Source organism: Anser brachyrhynchus (assembly GCF_964034855.1).
Source record: "Anser brachyrhynchus genome assembly, chromosome: 2".
Classification (NCBI taxonomy): domain Eukaryota; kingdom Metazoa; phylum Chordata; class Aves; order Anseriformes; family Anatidae; genus Anser; species Anser brachyrhynchus.
In genome coordinates, this window is record NC_137695.1 from 67,727,441 (window position 1) to 67,751,943 (window position 24,503).

General features: G+C 39.8%; 1 protein-coding gene and 1 long non-coding RNA gene across 7 annotated transcripts in view; one reads left to right on the top strand and one right to left on the bottom strand.

Moving 5' to 3' along the window:
• The window catches only part of STAC (SH3 and cysteine rich domain), a 107,363-nt gene that overhangs the window by 37,717 nt on the left and 45,143 nt on the right, over nt 1–24,503 (bottom strand). For all 6 annotated transcript variants that reach the window (XM_080578843.1, XM_080578847.1, XM_080578846.1 and 3 more), the window contains 3 exons: nt 4,070–4,170; nt 1,830–1,911; nt 1–116 (listed from right to left, as the gene is read on the bottom strand). In XM_080578843.1, coding sequence (XP_080434969.1) covers nt 1–116; nt 1,830–1,911; nt 4,070–4,170 — 299 coding nt within the window. The remainder of the gene's footprint in view (nt 117–1,829; nt 1,912–4,069; nt 4,171–24,503) is intronic.
• On the top strand, nt 117–24,501 carry LOC308189118. The gene is made up of 4 exons (XR_013946030.1): nt 117–233; nt 13,329–13,471; nt 19,495–19,640; nt 20,492–24,501. It is a non-coding gene; the product is annotated as an uncharacterized lncRNA (long non-coding RNA).

Genomic DNA, 24,503 nt, shown 5'->3' on the forward strand with positions numbered 1-24,503 from the left:
GGAATTCCTATTGGGAGAGTCAGACCCACTGCCAGAACTGCCCTTCTTAGTTTTCTGAGCTAAGGAAGTCCCAAAGCGGAGAGTTTCGTACACAGGATCAACTTTATTGCCACAGGCTGCAACAGAAGGAGCAAAACACACATCAATCCCTGAAAGGTATTTCTGGCTGTGTTCCTGCTCCACTTGGAGAAACATCTGCTTGTACCAACATGTTGGGATGTATGTTTAGAAAAGTAAGTTGAGAGACTATCCTGATAAAAAGCAGTTGAATAACTTAGTGGAATTGGCTTTTGCTAGCAATTGTTTTGCTGCCTTTCTGCTCACATAAAGATCATCCTTCCCTCATACAGGTTCTTTGAATCCCTGTCATTCCCTCATCTCACTTCACCTGCAACCCTCCTTCCCTACTCACCACTGATACTGCCTATGTCAATGTAAAGGAGACAATATACCAAGAGACTTTAATCCATGTTTCCTGCCTGTTCTGGGATCACTTTCAACACTGGCTATTTGATGGGAAAAACCATGACAGAGCACCTGGGTGGTGTGCGTGGGCCATCACCTTTATGCCATTAACCCTCATAACACTGCTACTGCGATAACATGGAAAAGCAAGATGACCTGGATCTTCCTGGAGAAATGTTGATATCCCCAGTGTGGGACAAACTGGGGTCTGGGGGCAGTCATCAGAAAGTACTCACAGTTAGGAATTTGCTCCAGGTTGCTCAGCACAGTCTAGGGGTAGCCAGAAAGGCCACCACTCCCACTGGTGGGTCTGATCATTTCTCACTCCCACTCTCCCTCTTAGCTAGTCCTGAAATAGTCTCCTATGGCAGAGAAATGGGTGTCTTCAATTGGCGTGAAGGGATCCAGATGAAACCCTTTTATACTTACTGCATTATTAGACCTCAGCCTCCTTTGTTATACAAGGCAGTAAACATTTAGCATACAGTACCTTAGCAGCACTGTATAAAAGGAAGAAAATTTTGGAAAAGTACTGAAAAAATACATGGAATTTTGATTTTTGATGAGAAAAAAGCACACCTCATTTTTTAGTCAAAAAAAGTCATTTTTTCAAAATGTTTCAACTATTTTTGACAAAAATGCCAGATGTTTTTTAGAAAGAGAAATGTAAATGAAATTCACTTAACTGACTTTTTTTTTTTTTTAATCATTAAAAAAAATGCCCTTTTTAACAGGCTCTTATTTTTGGCATTCATCTTTTTATACTGCCAGGCTTGCTTGGTCATAGTACTTGTGGAAAGGAGTATTATCCAGAACCAACTCAGCTTCTCCATTTCAAAAATTTCCCTTTCAATTATTACAATGAGAAAAATCTGGTCTTTTAAACACCTGGGGAAAGTGTAGAAACATTCAATAAGGAAAAAAAATAAAGTAAGAAAGGTGGGTGAGAAAGAACAGGAACCTAGCAAGTCCCTCAAGAGCCAGACCAGTGATGTGAATGCCTCTCACTGTTTTGATGTCTGTCTCTTACCTTGTTCTTCCCAGCTCAGACCTTCACCTCAGTATTCTACTGTCACCTTTCTTCTAAGTTTCTACCTTGAGATCAGGTGGCTATTATTATAAACAAGATTATTGCTAAGAGGTTATTGTGTAGTGGGTTTTGAGTGAAATGCACAATAAACACACCCTCTCCTCTTCCAGCTTTGTATCTTTGAAGTGGTCCTTTCCTGAGATGGCAAAAGGACATACAGTCACTGAAAGGAGCTGGAAGGCTGCTGAGGGCAAATACCATGGCTGGAAGTCTGTTGCTGCTGTTGCAGAGCACTGCCAAAGGGAGACTGAATGGAAAAGCAATCAAAACCTACCAATAGGCATCACTTCTTTGATGCAGCCAAACTGTTCATGAATGAGTAGTGGTGAGCTGTAGTACCGTCGAAATCCCTTTGGCTGGAGGGAGAGAAAGCAAAAACATATGAAGTGCGTTGCTGCCATGATTGACGTAGTAGAAATAAACTCAGCTCTTTGGCTAGTGGCATAAGAGAGAGGATTTTTCTTCTGTGAAGTGTGGCAAGGATGGAAATTTGCCTCTTGTTGTTGAGTCACTGCAGGGTGCAGAGATCAGGGATTTATTTGATTTTTTTCTCGGAAAAAACTAATTTCCCATATTTATGTAGAAGGAGGGGCTCATTTCCAGCCTCCTCTTTTCTTTTGTCTTACACAAAAGTAGCACTAATTAATTGCAGCAGAAGTGCTGAATCATTAGATGTTCTGGGAAGCTCTATGTTCACCTCTCCCTTTCTTCTTATGTGAAGTGAATTTGCATTGATTTTCATTTGCTAAACAAGCATCTATCCTTCCCCACCCTGTCTCCAAATTTCCATGTTCTCAAGTAAAAAAGTTGTGAAACCCAAGAAACATAGAACAATTCTACGTATTTTTTTAAAGCTTGCTGCTGACTGACCACAGCTTCCACTGCTTTTTTTGTCTAGCAAGGTCAAAAAATTCCCCAAGTCAACACCAGATGTACCCTAAATGTCTGTTTGTAGAGAAATGCACTATAACAACTCAGGCTATACCATTAAAGAATACCACAGTATTGTCAATAAAGGTGTCCTGTATCACTCTAAAGACCATCCTTAGAAGATTAAATATTTTCTGTTAATTTTCTATCTACCATCTCAGGTTGGAAGTATCTCAGGTAAAGGCTGAGTACCCAAAATGAAAGTGCTAACACCTAAGTCTTTGGAAATACCTTTCGAGGCATTAGAGATTCACAAAAGGATTTTCAGACCTCTGATCTTTGCAGGCCTTTAGAACCTCTAGCCACACTGAGAAGTGGAAAAGCCTCATGAGGATATGCATATTTTCTGTACCCTATATTCAATATACATTAAAAAAAAAAAAAAGATACAGAACTAGTTCTTTCACTAATGAGCTGCAATATGGATTAAGAAGGAATGAGGGGACTGATATATGTGGTTTTTTACAAGAATAAATTCCAATTCCCCAGCCTCAGTTTGGCCCCAAACAAACCAAATTCAGACACCGCATGAACTCGTAAAACTCCCATGACTTTGCTGGACTTCTTTCTGCTATAAATTTTGCCTCTCGTTTTCTGTTTTTTTAAACTAGTGACCACAACAGTTGAGGCTGGGATCAAGCAACATGTGAAACAATTAGTGTGACTTAATATTTGGCTTGCCCCAGGCCTGCAAGAGGGTAATTCAGCTCTTCAACTTCCTGTACCAGAAAGACTCACACTAGGGCTATGATTATGCTTTAAATGTATCAAGATTTGCTTCAGGAGTACAAACAATGATAGCATTCACTAAATATACTTGGAGAGAAAAGATCTTTCCAGGGAGAGGTGGGTTTTCTGGCCCTTTTGAAGTCAATGCTTGCTTTTTTTCCTCATATAATATATGAGGCTCTTTTTTTTTTTTAGCTTAGATTTGTCTTAAGTGCCTTCAGTTGGCACGTTTGCAACAGAACTGAAAACATCTGAAACAGGAGTATTTATACCCATTTTCCATATTCCAAATAGTCATTTTCCCAAGTGTTTTTTGGCCTTTTTTACTGGCCTTCGCCAGTAATGAGAACCTGCTGCTCAGAAGGTGACCCAGGTACTAAGGTGCTGTGTCCATACAGGGCAGGTCTCCTGTCCTACTGAGAGATTGCTTAAAGCTCTGTACTGTCTCACTGTGAAATCTCCTTCAGTCTTTTTTTTTTTTTAAAGATGAATTATTGTTTTTTCTTCAAGCCCTAACAGTAGAAAAAAAACAATAAAACATAATTTGAAGGCTTTTTCTTTTGTTAAACTCCGCCAAAATATTTTGACTAATATGTAGCTTTTCCTGTAGAGATTTCAACTACAGCAAGTACGGTTTAAATCATAGGAATTAATTCTGATATGTAGCTAGGTTTGGATTATGTAATTGTATTTTCAAGTAAATGCTAGCCTGGGGGATTATGTAATTGTATTTTCAAATAAATGCTAGCCTGGGGGTCTGGCATACAAAGCAAGGTATGTCGTGTCCTACCCTCAGCACCACCACCCCCCCCCCCCCGCCCCTGGCACCCTTGCTGCCCTGGGCTGCTCACTTACCAGCTTGCCCATGCAACGCTGTTGTCCAGTACTGTCTGCACACTTGTGGTGGATGCTCATCTTACAAGCTTTACAGCGCAGTCCATGTTTAGTGTTTGTCCCTGTGAAATGCAAGGAAATAATTTAATTAGACAAAATCAATAGTTTCCATGCACTAAACAAATTTCCATGCATTTAACGAATGACCTGAAAGAGCTGATGTGTAGGTCAGTTGTAGTAGTGTAAATACTGATGGCAAACTTTACCTTGCTTATTTTTTTTGTATGCATATATACATGCATTTTCTTTACATCCTCTTCAAATTAGGCATTTCTTCCCTAGGCTCTTTCTCAAGCTAGTGCTGCCTTCAGATATATATTGAATTATGCCCTATTGTGTGATAGTTCTGTTAGTGATGTCTCATCCTTATGAACATCAAGCAAAATTCCTTTGCTGTTTCATAAGGGTTTGGCATGGGAGCAGTGCATGGCTGAGGGAGCCACCAGAGGACCATCCAGGCTCTGAAGCTGTCCTCGGGAGCCAAGCCATCAGCAGAGGGACAGGTTTAATGGGTAAGAGGTAGCTCCAGATGTGCAAGAAAGGGGCTGAGACATCTTGCTTAGTGTTACCTTCCCATCCACCTAGGGGCTGCAGCTCTTGCTTCCCCAGGCCAGTGCTCAGGGACATGCAGGAATTGCTCCCTGCCCCTTGCATAGCCCTGAGCTGGGCAGCAAGGATGTCATGGACCTTTCCTTGCTCTCTTTCACTGACAGTGAAAAAATCTAGTCCCACAGTTTGGGGAGCTCCAGCAGAAATTTTGCTGTACCGAAGCAGACTTCTCCTTGTTGGGCAATAGTTGTTCTGCATTATCTTCAATGTGGACCTATTCTTAAATATCAGAGCTGAATCTGTGCTTCCAGGTAGGAGCAGTCACTCTTATTCATACACCTGTAAGACTTTCCAAACTGTGCAGTATCAGTTAGGCTGCAGCAACTCTTTTCCTCCTGCCATGGGACTGTATAAGTAGGATGAGTAAACTATGTCAGTTCATTATCATCTACTGTGAGAGTGAATGATGTAGTAAAAACAAAAACAAAAAAAAAAACTGAAACAAACCAAAAAAAATTCTTGACATTTTAACCAGCCCTCATTAGTCAGCTATGATAGGAATATTAGTCAGAGGAGTCAGAAGATCCCACATCTGAAAGTACTCATGTAGCTCTTGGTTATTCGAGTAGTCAGCACCATGTACACGCTGCTGACTTCACTCAGTTAAATGCTGCTTCTGAAAGAAGCATTTCAGGGAAAGATGCACCAAATTGGTGCCAAAAAAATGAGCCTTAATAGGACTGCTTTCAGGGGAGGATGTCCCTGAAGTGGCCACTTCCATGCCAGGCATAGGCAGGCTGGAGGAGCTGGGGTGGCTTCGCTGAGCAAGGCCCAGGCATTTCATTTGTGTGCTGTTTGTAGGGCAGGGAACCAGCATCTTCACTGCCTTGCTGCCAAGACCATTGGAGAGACAAGGAGTGAATGGAACTGGGCATTTTGGGGTGCACTCTGGGGGCCTCCCATGTGCTGCCTATCTGGCCCTTCTCAGCTGAGCTGATGCATGGAGACTCACTGCTCAGGTACCTGCAGATTCCTAGCCTCACTCATAGGGCCTTTTTTTCTAGTAAGCACAAAATTCACTGGAATATATCCCTGCTGTTTTGTTTGTTTGTTTTTCTGTGTGGTTGCACCTGGATTAGTGTGCTGTGAGGACTCTTTTTCATCCCTCCTGATGGTCAATGACCAACACAGACAGCTGTGAGAAACTGGGACTTCCTCCACGTTGCTTTATTAGATCTACTGGATGGAACAAGAAAGGAAAATGACATCTTTGCCTACAAAACAGGTATTTAGCATCAGTGTTTACACTGGGTCTAGCTCTCTTCTCAGGCTGGTCTGTAACGGTGAAACTCTTACCTGCTTTACCAAATCATTCCTGAGATTCACCTAAAAGGGCAGACAGCGTCACAGTCCTTTCTGCTGGCTGTTATGCTATTCCAGCCATTTTAATGTTAATGTTACATGGTATAACTGTGTGACCACAGAAGATACACATTTGTTGATGTAACTGAGCATTCAAATGATGTGCAAAATGAATGCAAAGTAGACGTGCTACTTTCAAAATCAAACAACTTATTCAGAAGAGAAATCTGTGGGCATGTAGAAATAAGCCGTGATCAGTGTAATGCAGTAAGTTACAAAAGAGTAATACTTTACGTTTCTATTACTGAATGCTATTTGTTACATATGGACAGGTAAATAGTTGCTTCCAAGAGAGGAAAAGTATTTCACATATTTGAGTCTACAATAAGTTTTTTTTTTTTTTTTTTTTTTAATAAAAATGAAATTGCCTTCAACTACCAAAAGCTTCAATCATCAATTCATTGTCACTTTTAACTACTTGGTTTACTTTGGGACTAGGCAGCTTGGAAGTGATTTGCAAATATCTCCCAGCCTCCCTCTGAGGGCTTAAAGAAGAAGAGTTTATTCTGTATTTACACTTACCCATCATACCTCAAGCTCTGAAAAAGGCATTTCTACAGGAAACATTTTAATTTTCCCCCAGGATAAATCTTTCTTCTCCAGTTTCTTTTCTCCATCACACTAACTCAAACCTCCTCAGAGGATCATGGCTAAGCTATTTCAAAACTGCATGCCAGAAGTTAGACAAATACATACCGGCAGTGCATCTGCCCCCAAAACTCCTGAGATTCAGCACTGAGGTACAGTCACAGCTCACGCTGTGAAGAAGAACTGGTCCACATGTGGTACAGGTGTAAATAAGACCAGGGTTTGACCAGTGGGGTCAATTTTTGGGCTAACATCTAAGCAAGCTTGTTGACTTTGCAGGGGCTTTGTTTGGCTTTGCTGGTTTTGGAAGGCATCCCTATAGTTTGAAACTGGGAAAAAGCAGGCCGAACATGGGTGTTGCAAGCAATTTACATAAAGCTGACTGAACTTGTTGACAGTCACACCAGTATGAAAGAGGTATTTCATGATGCCTAAAGTAGTAGCATAGGATATAGCAATGTCTAGAAACGTTATTTGAAAATAAATTCCCCCAGAGAGCATGAGAAAGCAAGGAATTTGGACTGAACATACATTCAATAGTAGAAAATAAGTGGCATTAATCACTAAAAGTAAAAAAGAAATAATGTAATAATGATGGTAATAATAATAACAACATACTGGGGCAGACTATTTGAGGGAACTTGGGTAGGTTCACTTATCTCTCATAGGACACCAGGGTGTGTTTGAAGTTGAAAGCCTCTCTGTGGTGGGCTTATTCCCACTGGGTTAGTCTTTCGACAAGCTGAAATGTGGGGAAGGGAGAAAATGAGGAAAGAGTTAACATTTGAGATGGCCAAAGCAGTTTCTGGAAGGGGCACTATTCCTGCAGAACCTGTGAAGTTTGGGACACTAAAAATGCTGTTCTCAGGGATTTCTGCTGGGCATATTGCTCTGGCGAACAGCAAGCCTGGTCATTGCTCTTTGCTTCCTGCCCCCTAAATATCTGCCAGCATGACTGCAGCCTACAATTTATTCCCAATAGCAGATATTCCTCTATGCCAACCTTAATGCACAGCTGGAAGCTACTGGTATAACATACTCACTGAAATGCCTTTACCCATCCCAAACATACCAGTCATCTCCATCTGTGGTGGATCAGAAATAGAGGGACTAAAGGCTTTGCAATTAAGCTGAACTTTGAGGACCCTACCTACAATTTGCTTCAGTTTTCTCTCAAAGGAGGAGGAGATGAACAGCTTTGATGGACTCTTTATCATTATTTTAAATAGGTAATCATCCCTATTCCCTTCTCTGAAGAACCTTATTGTGGTTGCTTAAATTATTAAATGCTGAGCATATCAGAACAAAGGTCCTGCTCAGTCCCTTTTTGTTTGCAGTCTTGAGATTATTTTTATTCAATGCAGAGTACTTCATTCAGTGAACAGAGTGGACAGTGTTCAACGAATGGGCACCTTTATTTAATACTTCTTTTTTACCTTCATCGGTCAGTGTGTGTTCTTTTACGTCATCTGCATATTTCCAAATAGAAGATGATTAGTAGCATCATTAGCTTTCCTGTGGTCCCACTGTCTTTGCCTCTTTATGCCTTGCAATATGAACATGTTTGCCAAAACTAGGATGCCATGGCTCCTATCTGAGGGACTAATAGGTAAAAGGGGAAGAGGTGTCTCTGATAAGGCACTACTTGGCCCAGATGCTGGTGTTTAAGTTGTGAAAATTGCAAGCTGTTAGAACTGTGGTTTAGAATGGAAAGTACTAGACATGTTTAGTTGACTTGTAGTGCACATAAACATACCTGTCAATGTAGTCACAAAATTCATATAGGAAGACAACACTCACAAATGCACGTGCACATGTCTGGTGTCCTGTTTATTAACACATCTATTCATTTTATCATGGTCAGTAAAGTCTGGTATAGTTTTGCAAATGAAAAAGCCAAAACTGCCAAAAGAAACAGTGTTTCACTGGAAGCAAATGAGGAAAACTCATGTCAGGATACTTGAGTGGCTCTTAAACTTACAAATGAGGTTCTGTCACAGTTGTTTTCTTCAGATACCAGTTAATGCATGCAGACACCTAACACTAGAAGGACACATTGTTTTGAGAAGCAGGTCATATTTAATAACACCTTGCTAGAAATACTCTACAACTGGGTCAGCTCCCATCTGAGTGTCTAAACCAGGGGCTAGGTTTTTTGGTACAGCCATGGAAAATTCAATCTTAAACTGTTCTGATAATGTGACCCTAAATACTACCAAAAGGACATCACTCTCATAAATCTAAGCCTTTTCTGGAGGAAGTCCTAATGGGATCAGAACACCTCAATTCAGGTGAATGGAAACATTCGAAGGCAGAGAGAGAGAGAGGAGATGGAAAGGGCAGAATTCAATTCCAAGGCTTTATGCCCGTCTCTCCAATGAAAGTAATTTAGTAACTACTCTTCATTTCAGGAAAGTGACATTTGTTCTAGGGAATGCAAATGAGAATTGCATTTGTCACATGCTTGCAAACAGAACCTTTATCATCCTCTTGGCCAGCACAGCTATGGCTGCAGCACTGTTGGATGATGCTTTTTGCCTGTTGTTTCTAGACTTAATGTAAGATTAATAGCTAGTAAGTGAGAATGAGCTCTACAGCCTGAAGAAATCTGAAAGAAAATTTCAAATGTTGGTAACAACATGACATCATGCTGAGTATATAAAGATAACCATATTAGGCACTTATGCTAAAGTGAGAAAAAAAAAAGAAGAAGAAAGGGTAAAAAAATTCAGGTCTCTATCAGTAAGAGACAGAGAAAACTAAGAAGGGCAAAGACACAGGCTGGCACCTCCAGCTAGCCCAGCTGTGACCCAACCACTATTTTTTGTTGTTCCAGCTGAGATGAACGTGCCAATCAGAAATCGTTTTGATTTAAAGCTTTCATAAATAAATACATTTAAAATTACTTATTTTCCACAGAACTTCAACTTCTGCTGTGGGAGGCTGATAAAAATAATGAGTGCCTTGCCCCCTTTCTCCCTGAGCACATTTGGAATTGTCACCAGAAATCTGTCTCTGTGCCAGAATTTATGGGAAATGGAGAATTTAAAGCAAGCTGGGCCAGTACTGTAGCAGTGAGGGGTTTGGGATGTCACCTTAGAAGGAGAAAGAGAAGTCCCTGAAATAGCACTGGTGACTCTATATCCATCTCTTAGTCTTTGCACAATGTCCTCCCCTGCCCCCTTCTTCATTTTTTTAATTAATTGTTTTTGCGTAAAAGCTTTGACACTGAAAGGATGGAGACTGTTTTTAAAAAATTCCTCTATGGCTACTTCCTTTCCCCACATCTGGCTGTCACTGGAGACAAATGCTCACTCTCTTCCTTTGTCCTCACTCTGCCTCAGACCACAAGAGCTGCAGGTAAAACAGAGAATGACATTTTCTGTGCAGGATACTTACCCCTTTTAATTTAAAAATCTTGATTCCCCCAAATCATTAGGTTAACAAGGATAAGCTAGGCATCATTTTGCTCATCCTTCCTTGGTCTTCATCACTTTGCCTTGGCTGACCTCAGGAATTGCCCCTTTATCTGCCCTAGACAACACCCTCTTGCTTCATCTTAAATGACACAGGGATCCCATCACTTGCCCAGCTGACACACGGAATCCCAGCTGGCCTACAGATTGGAGTCCAAACCCATGCTTCCTAGACATCCTAGATGACCAGCCACTGAATATCAATCCCGTGTGATACTGTTGGATGCAACGTTGCCAGGTGTATTGACTGATACACAAATATTCCTCTTCCATAAAACTACCAGTGCCACTAGCAATTGACCCATTGCACTTTCTACTGTTAAATACCGGACCAAATGGATTATTCAAAAAAAGCAATAAGGAGAGGAAATGTTCTTAGACTGTTCACAGATAAATGGATTACAGCAGCTCTTGGCATTTCCATTTTGTCAATTCAAAAGGATCTATCTTCCTTTTTGAGGAGAAAAAAATCACACTTGATAGGTAGCCTTCCCTTTTGACTTGCCTAAATTGTCTACACTCATTTGAACACTGGCAAAAACACTCCATGCATGAATACCATACAGGTAGGATGAAGAGATCAAAGCATATAGAGAAAAGCAGGCAAAAATCTTTTTTAGGCAAGTTTTCATGAGTAAAAGCAGCATGGGATTGACTTCAAAAATTTTACCTTCTGGCTGGTATTTTTTCTATATTCTTTTTATATTCTATATTCTATATATCTATTCAGTTCAAAACATGCTGAGTTACAGGTAGGCTAAACCTATAGATCTTCTGGAAGGGGAATACTATACAGAGAAGTCCAACACCAGGTATGATCTAGAAGAGGAACCTCTCTATTTGCACCCAAGTTGCCAGGTCCGGACCTGACACCTCAACCGGTTGGAGTGAGCATCCCCTTTTCCTGAGTTTATTTTGTGCCAGTCTAAACTGAATTGGGTGCTGGGACAAGCAGTGACTTGTATGTTTGTATTTTGTAGAGCAGAACTTGATTTCCAGCCACAGTACCTGTCCTGTACAATTAATAATTTTTAGATTATGTGTCCCTGAGAGGACCGGATCTATTTGAGTGCCTACCTCATTCAGTGTCCCTCTAGCAATATACAATGTTTAAATAGCACAAAAAGTTGCCTTGTATGTAGGCAGGCTACAAAACAGTGCATAAAATTAGAACCGACTTCCTAGTGACATAGTTTTCTTTAGAAACGATGTGCTGAGAAAAAAATGAGGCAGTAATAGGCAAGTTTTCCTTCAAGGGCTGTTACAGAAAAGAAAAATATCCATGCTAAAATAAAGTTCTTTCTAAATTCATGGTTTTAAATCATACATAACAGCAAGAGGAAATGCCTTTATTTCTCCTGCAAATCAACTTCATAACTTCTTTGCAAAGAACTTCCAATGCTGACAGCCCTTTTATACTGTGGTACAGGAGCAATGAGATTTACTTAAAAGGCAAATAGGCTTTTCCTGTCTCCTGGTCCAAAAGAGATTCTCATTGTTGATGCTTAATGATCAGAAGAGGATGAAATTCACTGCCCTGTACTGAAAAAATTGTCTGCAAGGGTTTCTTTTGGCAATGCACTTTTCACATATTCAGCAGCTTTGCTATAAATGTCTTCCCCTGAAAGGAAATATCCACCTCCATATTTCTTAAAATATTGTCTTATGTTTTTGATCATCTAAATGTTAGTTAAGATGCAGGAACACCGTGATAAATAAACTAACAGCTAACTGTATTATCGAAAGAAAAAATCCCGTCCTCTAAAACCCAAACATAATCAATGTCTCTAATGTTCTTTGCTCTAAATAAACTGACACTGATATCTCAATAACAACTACTGTAGACAATCATTAGCACTCCCAGACTTCTTTGTAGATCTTTGCACTGGGTTATTTTTCTGAGAAGGAAAATAGCTCAAAGGTGATAGGCATGGACTTGTCTATGGAGGTTGATACTGAACTACACTAGAGATGATTGTACCAGCGCTGAGAAGGACAAGGTGATACGGAGAAATTAAACCTGGTATGGCGGCCCAAAGAAAGACTAGATGGCTGACTGGTGGTTGATCTTGGTCTTAGTAATATTAGCAAATACAGCATGGACAGTAACTCTCATTGAGATGAAAATGATTAAAGTCAGATTTCAAACAAGGTCCCCATGTTGGCAAGCTCAATTCATTTGTACCTCTGTTCTTGCATATGCTGAAATGAAGAGCTGTCCAGTTGCAACTTTTTTTCCTTCTGTTTTGAGGTGCTTTGAAAAAGCACATGAATATTTTAGAATTACTTATATAAGCTGAAATCTTGATTTTTTTGAAGGGCTTATGTGGGAAAGGAATTTGCAGGTGGCTTTGTGCTATTTTACATGTCCCTGAATTAGAGATAATGAGGAACCAAGCGGTAGAAACAAAAACTTGAGCAAGGTCGAGATAAAGTAAATTGGCTACAGTGTTAAAGATGAGCTTTGGGCAGTGGCCAATTGCTGGCTGGCTCGAGGCGCATGTCTGAGAGTCTCTAACCAATTGTATGACAGATTCGGGCGCGTGGACAGCGCGTGGGGCTACAGGAAAAGTATACGTAGTAGTGAAAAAAGGGCAATAAACGTCTCCTATTCGAGAGCCATCAGGAGTCTGTGTCGTGCATCCCTTCAGGCTTATACCATTATCGAGGAGTTGAAAACAAGAAAAATAATATGTGAACAAAGACTATGCTGCAAAATTAAGAGTGTGTCTCTAGGATTGCTGAAAATGTGGGAAAAGAATTATAGAACAAAAGAACAGCCTGCCCTTAGCAAAGGGATTTAATATCCTCTCTGCTCTGCTAATGGATTTTTAACATTTCTTGTTGGTTACAGAGCTCCATCATCAATGGGCTTGAAATGAGAGACTGCTGTGTGCTAGAAGATGAGGGCAATCTGACTATAAAATATTTAGTTAAAAAAAAAAACAAACTGATATGTAAACAGACAGCTGCTCTCTGGCCTTCTGCTCTTTCAGACTTACTGAGGGTTTTGGCTCTTCTGTGGTGCAGCATGAATACTCCGTCATCAGCGCAACCTCTCTCCTTGTTCCTGTTCTTTGTTAGCGCAGACAGACTAACAGCGCCTGCAGCAAAGGGCCTCACATGACATGTGGTTTACCATGGCCATGATTCTCCTCCCTCCCCCTCTTTTATCCATTTCACAGTAGCTGGCAACGAAGCTGGAAAGTGGAGTGACAGAGGATAACTACACTCATCTCTGCCTAACACCTATTGCATGGTCAGGATGCGGCCAGAAACAGGCTTCTGCTCCAAAGCTATTTCTGCCCTTGGATGCACACATAGCTGGGTAAGACTTCATCAGAAGCTGCAGGTGTAAGTGACAGGAGGATGTGGTGAGATCAGAGATGACTCAGGGCACTGCTGTAGGTAACTGGGCAGGTATAACCATTTTGCTGGGATCAGTTTTCAGGGAATTATTTTTACTGTTAATCACAGCATGCTGCTTCCTTACAGAGTTTTACAACCATATTGTATAATGAGGTGTTTCAGTTCCTTTTCCACAGCAATTATGAAAGCAAAAAAGTGAAATGCTAGATGTGGAAAAACATTCAAATGAACCTTTTCAACCCACGTGCAAGTTTTCAGAAAAATCTTTTTCAAAACAAACTTAAACTAACACATTTCAAGAAAAGGTTACTGATTTCAGCGAAATGACAGAAGTCAGGCATAAAACCGCTTTTGACTATTTCTGTCATCTGCTCAGAGAGGCAATCTCAGCCTTCACTGTTACAACCTGAGACCAAATTTAGACCCTAACTCATTGCAGTGCTGGCTTAAAGCACACTTACAAGTGCACCTCTATGTGGCATCAATTATTGTTTAAAAGAAAAAGAAAAACTTCTGTCGAATGCTTATATTCTAGTTTCTGCAGCTCAGCAATGCAAAATAGTGTTACCTGCCTTGGGGTCAATCTGGGAAGCAAAGAAAACCAAAAAGGACACTTAGCTGAAATTTTACTTGATTAAATTAAACCAAAATTGCCAAACTGCTTTCTAAGATTTTACCTATCCCCAGGAACAGCTTCAACGCATCACTGAAACTCTCCAGGGTTAACAAAGATTTGCATTATCTCAATTCACCCTAGATTTAAGTAGGAATAAACCAAACTGATTCAGGTCATAACTTTTCTCATCTACATGCGCAGCTTGCACCAGCATGATAATGTCATTTGTTGTCCAAAAGCCTGATTTAAAGTATTGACCACATAATTATGTTACTGCTATCAGAGATAAGGAAAACTATAGGCATAAACAGTCTAGGTAGCTGCAACTGTCTGGCCTGTACACTGATATAACCTGTAAAAAAAAAGAAATCCAGTAAATTCCATCAAATAACTTTGCTTTTAGCAAAATGATTTCCAGTGCAAGAGGAGCTGTTTGTTGGTGGGATGCCTCTGAAGCCATGGTGTTTATTTATTTATTTATTTATTGGGGGTGGGGGGCGGCTGGGAGGAGGGAAGATTGTTATGTCAGATTGCACTGGCACAGATGGATTTTACTAACAGGCATCTGGGTCAATACATGTATTCAGATTTAGGAGATGGAGCTGTCATAAGCAAAAAATAGCTGAAATTGTGAACACTAATTGGCAGCAGATAACTGTGTGTATGCACGTGTGAACATCCAAAACTGAATTCCTGAACCCTAAAGAAGGAGCCTGCTGCTTGCAAGCGGTATGGCTGCTTGGAAATTTTGATAACACTTGGACTAAACAGAAGTGACACATCTCAAATCCTCCAGCTAATAAAAAGACATGAGACAGACCCCTCAATTAAGAGGCTAATCATACTCTGTTCTTCTTTCTGCACAGTCTACTTACACTGGAGAAACTGTAGGCTTGGTTTCCAGAAGAGCTGGTACTAGAAGATGGATTTCTGAAAAAAAGCGGTCTTAGAGAGAACAAAGTGAAGACGCTGGTCAGAGAGAAGATCCTGATAGTAGGGAAGTGTCTTGGAGATGAGGCAGACATGGAGATCAATGTTGGGGAAGGTCCATGGACCTTGGCCAGGGGTGCTCAAGATTACTAAGTGTAAGCAGCATCACCGCAGGAATGAACATGGTTCTTCAGTATAACCCAGTGTCCTCTCTATGTTGGCATTTATGCTGCCTTGCGTATAAGAGGTCAGCATTATTTCTGATTCTTTCATTAAGCAACAGGCTCAATTTTACAGATGAGGCATTTTGAAAGAGCATCTGTGAGAGATGCACCCAAATTCCATCAGTCCTAAGTGCTGAATTTTCTGTTGCTCTTCAGAAAAATCTGTTTCAGCTAACAAAGATTTTGTTGCCCTCAGAGAACACCACTAAGCAGTACAGTCTGCCAGAGCATTTCATCAGCTTGTTATGGAAAAAACTGCTTGTCAGAGGTTGTTGCTCATCTGCTGCTCTTCAAGAGAAACCATCCTGTGTCCTCCCTTCTAGTGATATTTAAGATTTGTTGTACTCAGAGGTCATTTGTCCTATCCAGAGATTATTAATGGAAAACGGATTTGTATGCTCAGCTGAGTTGAGGGACTAGGTTTAGAAAAACATCTTTGGTGTAACTTCTCCATGTTTATTAGCTATAACAAACATTACAAGACAGACAACATCTTAACATGCAGCTGTAAACAGATGTGCAGATGAGCCCCTGATGATGCCAATGTGTTGTGCCTGCGTTTAGAGAGGTAGACAAGGTGTCACTTTATGACACTACTTTGTCCCCACGTTTCAGAAGAAGACCTGGGGAAGCACTGAGTCTGCCTAGAGAGTTTCATATGCCACAGGGATTGTAAAGCCTGCTACACTTCTGAGAGTTGCAGCTTGAAAGGCAAGCTATATTAGCATTGCAAATACTCATTCTCTCATCAGTACACAACCCCCGTTAATGTATAACACTACACCAATGAAGTCAATCAGGGAAATACTGACTATGGCTTTGTAGTTCACAACGACTCAGAGGTTATGCCAGCCATAACCCATTTCCACTCTTGGCTGGGAAAGTGGAATTGTTTTCAAGGGAGGAAGATGCATGCTTCCATCCCTTTTATTAAGAACAAATATTTCAAGATTTTCAAAATCATTGCTTGCATGTTTTAAAGGAAACTATAACGTAACCACAGTTTCCAAGCGCAGAACATGTCTTCAGAATTTGAAGAAAAGGAGGGGATCCGTGTATGTGCAACACCCTTCATCACATAAGATAGACTTATGTCAAAGAGGAAAAGTTACTGATTCTGTATAACCTGGAAAATTAAACTTTATGCAATTTAGAGTAGATAACTACTTAACTTGCATTTACTTGCATTCATATTACAAAAGCAGAAAGAGTCTGGGAGAAGTGATAAGTCTCAGCAATCAATGCTTCATATGAGCCACAAGAATCACTGCTCTCTGAGACGTATTAAGGACAGCAACAAACAATGGTGAGCAGGCATTTTACTCTACATGATGGCAATGCCCTACTTGAAAAAACATTTCTGACAATTGCCTCATTTTATGGTTTTTGCAACTTCTAGTAAGGTGGAGTGCTTAATAATTTCCCTTCTAGATGATGCTTTTTTCAGCTATATGACAACGTGTTATCCACATAATAGTGATACTTTGGTCGACAGAAGGTTGGTTTAAAAGAAGATGTATCTAATTTTCTTATCTGAAAACACCTGATGTCCCAAATGAGCTCAGAAAAAGTACATAGAAGGACATTAAAAAGTTTGTATTCTTCTTCATTCCTGGGTCATTAAAAAAATTAAGCTTACCATTACGTTCCTCTCTAGGGCTGATCTCAGGAGTAATGGCCAGTACCGAGCAGTCACAGGGACCTAAGATTAGCATTACTTCAGCTACATTGGTGTTTTTCAATGTAGTTTTGGGTCATAATCATCTATGCTAACATCACTGAAATACTGATTGTAGATGTACTGGAAATGTTTTTGTTTTCCATCTAGTTAGTCAGCAAATGTTCGCCAACATCTTTAATGTCTCTTTTCACTAAGCATTAACTGCAATTTCGTATTAATAGCAATTTTACAAAAATTACAGTGAGCTTGGAAATTATCTAGGAACAAATGTGAAACATGCTTGATGCTGTTCAAGGACAAATGTGATTTTAAAATATATTTCCACCCTCTTTTCTCAGCTAAGCTATTCCTGATTATCCAATTTACTGATAACATTCCTGCCTCATCTCAGAGGAGGAAGCCCTCCCATAGGATAAACAGGCTAAATATTTCCTTTTCAGTATTTGCTTTAAAGTATGTTTAACTATTTATTACCAAAGAAAAATACTAATTTAACACATGTATAATGTCTGGCCCTCTGTACCTACTTCACAAATGTGGGACTGCACAAATAGGATATTTTTTGTCACATTTAGAAGAAATAGGAGAGGTACCCATGGAACATATCTATACTACGTATACTGTATGCATGTCTACTTTTCTTTCCACCTTTTCATCCACACTCTATTTATTTTGCTATACAAACTATCCATTTTCTGGAAATTTTACAGAGTCCAGATGACATTGTCTATACTTGACTAGTCTATAACTAGCAGTTAACTGCATGCTGCATAAATTGATTCATGTAGCACTTAACTTCCTATTTCCAGCAGGCTTTTGTTTAGCTCTTGTTAGAAGGCTCTTCCTGGGAAGATCTACGCTTATGGAGAATTATTAACTCAAGAAAGAAATCATAGGAGAAGCTTGGCTGAGTATTAAGCTAGTAGATATGTTAAGATCATTATTTTGCATATTTTTTTTTCAAACGTGTGTTAAAAAAAACAACACAATGTTTCTTTTAAACTCTTGCACAGCAGGTCAGAGGGGACTGAACTAATCCTCACTTGCACAGTGATGCTCAAAAGTACTAGAGGATTTAGGTGCCCAGATCCATTCTGAGTCAACTGAAGTGAGAAGCTAATTCTCCTAAATCCAGGACTAGCTTTACTGGAGGGAAGGAGAAGAGACAATGACTTTAGGCCATTTAAATAACATATGGGTTGACACCTGGTAGCAGTCATTGACAAGGTTACACAACTACTCCTTTCCCTCACAATCAAAACCAAAAGAGGCTGGATTCAGATTTTTTTGAAAACCTCTTTCCATAGGGAAACCTGTTGCCCACTTGCATTAAGAATAAACTATAATCAAAGACACAATACTATACCATAACACACTATCATCTGGAAAATGGACCTGGGAAGGCTCAGCTGTGACTGCACAAGCCCATTGGAGAGGTGGTCACAAAGCTTCATTCACAAGCTGCTCCAGAGGCACCTCCTCCTCACTGACAGCTCTTCACCCTTCTCCATAGGGGACAACTCTTGTGGTGTTGCAGTGGCAACATGCATCTATCTTCCTGAGTTCATCTGGGCTGGCAGGTGTCAGAGGGACTGGGAGGAGGGGAGGGAAGAATGAACTGAATGAATAACATTTTTTCCTTTAGCCTGCAAGAAAATTTTCAGAAAATAAAATTACCTTTAAAGAAAAAAAAAAAAAGTTCTGGGGGAGCTTTCCAAACTATCATTGCTTGAAAACGCAGTTTCATTTTGTGTAGATGTCAAACAGTGGTGATCAACCTGTGACTGTTTATAGCATCACTGTCTACCTGCATAAAGCTGCATAAATGCAGGCTTGGATCAAACCAGAGTATCTACTTGAAGCAGTGAGTCAGCAAGCTTAAAATAAAATGTCAAGAATACTCTTTATGAAGGAGCTGGTCAGACTGGAGGCAGAAAGCACTGACTGAAAGTTTCTGTGAAATTCTGCTATATTTAATAATAATAAAACACAACACATAAATTAAGGTTAGATAAACACTTTCTCAAACTATGGAGTCTTTCCATCACTTATTAGTTGCAGTTACTGATAGACTGGAAGAAGAGGTACAGATGTAGCGATAAAAATATAGGGGACCATAGCTGCAAACTAGAACTTTTTTTTTTTTTTTTAAATCTCTTGCATTTGAAAAGCTGGGGTCACTTTATCAATGTTGAGCCCTGCTTTATGGAGGAAGTTGCATTACCACGTTGAGGGGAGAAGATAGCTGAAAGTTCCAAAAGCCACAGCAGCACAGTGGATTAAAGAAACACAGTCTGTTTTTAAAAGATATGGCCAGAAGGAATTATTCATGGCACTTGGATGGCTGGCTGGAGTTCCAAAAACACTGGATAAACCAGAACAGACGGTGGTAGGAGTGAATCAGTACTGAAGAGACAACACAATTTCACTGTTTAAGTGCACAAAGTTTACTATTAGTAGACTAAAGTAAGCTGTGCTAGTTTTTTGGACTTATTATTAATTTATATATATATATATATATATATTTACAGGTTTCTCTGTCTGCAACTGAACTAGTTCTGTGAGAGAGGAGGTACTGAACAATTTACCTGCAAAAGGACTGCAAAGGTCTGGAGGACCTGCATCCATACCAGAAACGTGATTGCCTTGAGACCAACTATAAATGCATATATCTCAGGTACCTAGGCCACAGGCTTGACTGTCCTGTTGAAGTTTATAATATATATATTTATATATAAAATATATATATATATATATAAATATATATATTTATATATATATATAAACCTTATAATATAAGGTTTTCAACCTTATATTGTCTACAGATTGTGGGCAATCATGGCAACACACCTTTTTTTGAAAGGTGAACAGATACCCGTCCAAAAAACATTGCCTATATGTAAAGATTTAATGAAAACACATTTTGTCCCTGAATTTGTAGTCTTGTTGTTGCTGGTAGAATAAATATTACAGAATATCCAAGGGCAGCATGGCAGTGGTACAATCCAAAAGGACATGTTTTTAATTATTGTTGGACGTTGCAGACCACAGTTTTGTTTTGGTCATTCTGAATGCTTGTGGCCATCTACCATGTCTTTCCAGGCAAAGATACCCCTGCATGTATTCCAGTAAAACAGGTAGTTGGTCAAAATTGTGTGTCACAGTTGAGGTCAAGCATGCAATGAAAAATGCTAGGTACAACTCAGAAACACAAAGAAACAGAGTAATGTTATAAATGAGTACCTATTCCCTTAAAACAGAGTTTAAAAAAAAAAATCAACTTTCAAGTCACCTATTTTTGAAGGCAAAGTGATTTACTTTTTTTGCTACACTACTTATATTTAACTTGGATGGAAGTACATTAATTGCATGTAATATGCTTTGAATGTGTGGGAAATAATTTTTTTTCCATATGAGTCAGCACAGGAAATGAACTGCAAATGAGTAAAATGTTGAGAAATCTGGAGATTTTTTTTAAATACACAATGTTTTTCAAGACTAGAGTACTGACATCACGTTTTCTTACAGAGCAAAGTACCACAGAGATGACTGAAGACACACCAGAGACTGAAGAAGAGCAAGAACTTCCTTCTGATCAGCATAGTTAAAGCCTGTAATCTGATGCAACATTAATTTAACAGTTTCTCTCTTTGCTAGTGCCAGACAGCTTTGCCTTCCTGTATTGGACATTGCCAAAGCTTACCACATTTTTGCTAAGCACAGAAGATTGTAGATAACACCAAGCCAAAACATCTCTGAGTTTCCTTCATTTTCTTTTTGGTAATCTAAAATAAACAAACCAGCATCTTCTAAATGATGATTGAGCAATACTTTACCTTAGATACTTTGGTTTTCAAAATTTTCCCTTGTTGAGCTTAGATATTAAAATAGCAATAACAGTAATTAAAACTAAGAGCAAGAACAGCAAATCAAACAGTTTCTAAGAGTTGTACTGTGAGAGAATGTTCATGAGTAGGAAAATATGTAACCCATCATGGAGCTGAATCCCCATTCCTAAACCAAACAGCACCTGGAGCTCACAGTGGCAGAAGAGGGTGAATTCAGAGTGGTAAAAGAGTGAGAGGCGGAACAGAGTACAGAGCCCTGCTCCAACACACTATTGATTTGCTCTGAAATTATATAAAGTATTACTGTTGACTTCGGTATTAAAAGTGAAGATTTTATCATGGTATTTGATGCTGCACAAAGGCCCCATTAACTTCAAATGGATGTTCCATGCACTTTACAGAGCTGCCTTGTATCTGAAGTAGTCTCCCATATTTCATTAGGCAGAAAATTACTGCTTCTATGTCAAATTTTCCTTCTGTTTACAGAGCTGGAGTTTTAGCCCCAGTTTAGTACAGTTAGTAGGAACACAGTGACTCCCATCTTCAATGTGAGGTATAAATACACTATTAATATTGTTTTTTCTTCATTGAAAGTAAACCAATAGACAAGAGTTTATTTTGAATATGTTGCTATACGCTCTGGGTTGCATGAAGAGCTTTTGAATGAGTAAATTTGCATTATAGTCATCCTCGTAAACACCTTTCTCTGAATGCTGAAACCAATTATATGCATTTGGCTTTTATCTTATGACTGTACTTCTGTCAAATGAACAAACAGGTGTACATGCTGCATCCCAAAGGCAAAATTTGGCTCATGGTGCTTAACGATCAAGGAGAGATGATGCACATATTTTTTGTAGGAAGATAATGTTTCATGCTCCTTTGCTTTAATTTTGCTGTCACTGAAAAGAGCAACACAGGGATCCTGCTGCCTCCACTCCCAGTGTTCTGTTCATGCTGAAGCTACAGACAGGCTCTGCCAGGCCAGAGACCGAAGTGCGTACTGCATGCTCATGCTATGCACAGTTCATCATGCTGCCCCGTACCAAACAGAGCTGCTCATGTCATAGATTGGAGAGCCATTTAAGGTGAACCTGGAATCATTCTTGGTGGTAAAATTGAAACCATCTAAAGTCAAGCTGGGATTTTCCTGGACTCTTTCCCCCAGTCTTCAAAACATGTATCTAGCCGTTGCCTTTACTCTCATCAATAAGGAATTTAGAGCCATAGACTCATTACTCTCAACTGTCACTGCCCATAAAAATGCAAATAAATGGAACAAATAGGCTCCAAGTTGCAAGCATAAATTCAGAGCCCCTGCACAGAAATGTTTTTTTTTTTTTTTTTTTTTTCTCAGTCTGCCTTGGGAGCAGGCTTGACATGATTTCCTGAAAAGCTGCCTGCTTTGCTTCACCATCCCCATGACCAACAGTTGCACAATTTACGTGGATTAATTGAGCTACAAACAGTAACACCCAGATCTTCCATGCTGCTTAAAATACCATACAGTGAAAACATGCACTGTGGTAAGGGTCAAAGACAGAGGATCACGTTAATAGAGTAGACTTTTGTCTATGAGAATAAGGGCACCCAGACTAGTGCATTATAATGTAAAATTCTTAACAACTTTTCTGGTCTGCTATACCTTCAACTGAAGATGTGCTGGAGGAGGTCAGAGCAATTCGCCTGACTCAGCCTGTCGCCAGACAAAAATAGGTTGCATTAGCTTCTTCAGCAATTATGAAAGGTTTCTTTTTCTAATTAAGAGGCTATGATACAGAATAGAAAAGGAAAGCCCTCCGAAGATATAAAAGAAAAGGAAAAATTCAGAAGGCAAGTGGGGTTAAAGCTGATGTTTTGAAGCTTATAGTCATACTTCAGGACTTTCCTATCCCAGGCAGGATGCAGCCTAGCAAGGGAGAAGGGCACGGATGTTTATGAACTAGAGTTGCTCTCTGTAAAGTTTGCTGCCAGTAATAATCTGTCTTGAGCAGCAGTGTTTTGGAATAGTATTGCTGACTCGTACAGATTTGTGATCATACTAATCTCCACACAACTTTTATGAGAAGATGCCAGAAATGAGCACTTATATTTGCAGTATACATCTGTGAAACTGAGCTACAATAAAACATCCATCCACATTACAAAAAGAGACAAGTTCTGGGCCTGCTTCCATACAAGAAGTTATCTCATCTGCCTGTCTTCCAGACTTCCTTTCAACCTCTGGACTACAAAATTCCTTAATACTACTTTTCTGCTTTCCTCTTTGACTTGTTCTACCCCTTAAAGTACAAGTAACCTTAAGAGGCTGGAAAATAAGACCATGTATATGGAATCAAAACTCCTCTATTTCCCTGGATTCAGTAGAGTTGTGGTACAGAGAGGATGAAATCAAGACTCATGCATTTAATCCTGTAATTTTCAGAAGCAGTATTGTCTTGCTTTGGAATTAACACTCTGCAGACAGCTGCCTTTTCCAAAGAATAATAGCTGCCCACACAAGTGTGTATGTGTGTAGGGGGAGATGACACCGAGCACTGTCATGTGGAAAAGAATGCCCCATTCTTTGAGAAAGGTCAAGCAATCCTATCAGCATCTTTCAAGAACTTAACCATACTTTTATAAGAAAGGCAGTGACTTCCACATCAAGAGACAGCTTCTTACAGTAAGCTAGTTTAGCTTCTTACAGTAAGCTAGAAAAATTACAGGCAATAGATTGTACTCAAAGATTTGTACTACCTCTACATGAAGCTAAACCAGTGTTTCAAGTGTTCCACTCCATTTACTGCCTAAAAACATCGGAATTTTATCACTCTTACACTGGTACACTACCACTGAATTTATTTCTATCTACTGTGCTGGGACAACTAGATGATAAACAGCAAGAAGACCAAATCATGTGCATACCAAGCTAGCCACAGAGATGTGCATTTGTAGGACCACACTTCTGAATAGCAGCTCCTGCAGCTTCCCACAGTGGTCACCATGCACATTCTACACCTCTAGCCACTTGTCACCACCTTCTTTCCTGACCTCTTCCTGTATAGTTCCATGGGCAGTTTCAGAGAAGAGAAAGGGAGAACCTTTAAAGGTACAGAGTTTGTATGAGGCTTTTTGAGTACCAGGGACAGGTAGAAGAGAGAAACTTAAATCAACAATCTCAAGGAATTCTGCAGTGTGAATTCAACTGTTATTTATCTGTTGACCTGGTCTGCTAAAACACGTGTCCTAGAGAGCCAACACATAAACACAAGTAGCTTGGAGCCTACCACCCTGCAGATGCTACTGTCACCACAGTAAATGGGAACTGGGGGCACTGCAGGGCCGGGGACAGTCACAAAGAGCAAGAGAGTTACAATTACTGCTGCAGAAAAGAGTAAGGATATTGGATACAAATTTGCAAGATCAGTTTCTGCTGTTTCTAGTATAAGTGCAACAAGGCTTGGGCTATGTGCTCAGTGTAACCTGGATGAGCATAGAATTTAACTGTAGCAGAAACCTGTAGACTTTAACTGTAGCAGAAAGAGAACTGTGAGTGAATGTAGAGTTTATATTAGTTTAGAGCAGGTGTGACATGAACACAGATCCTTTTTGTGTGCATACTCTCAACTAGACATCTGAGATCACACATTATGGAAGGTCACCTTGCATGTTCTAACATGGATGCCCACACAGAGTTCAAAAATTGTTTC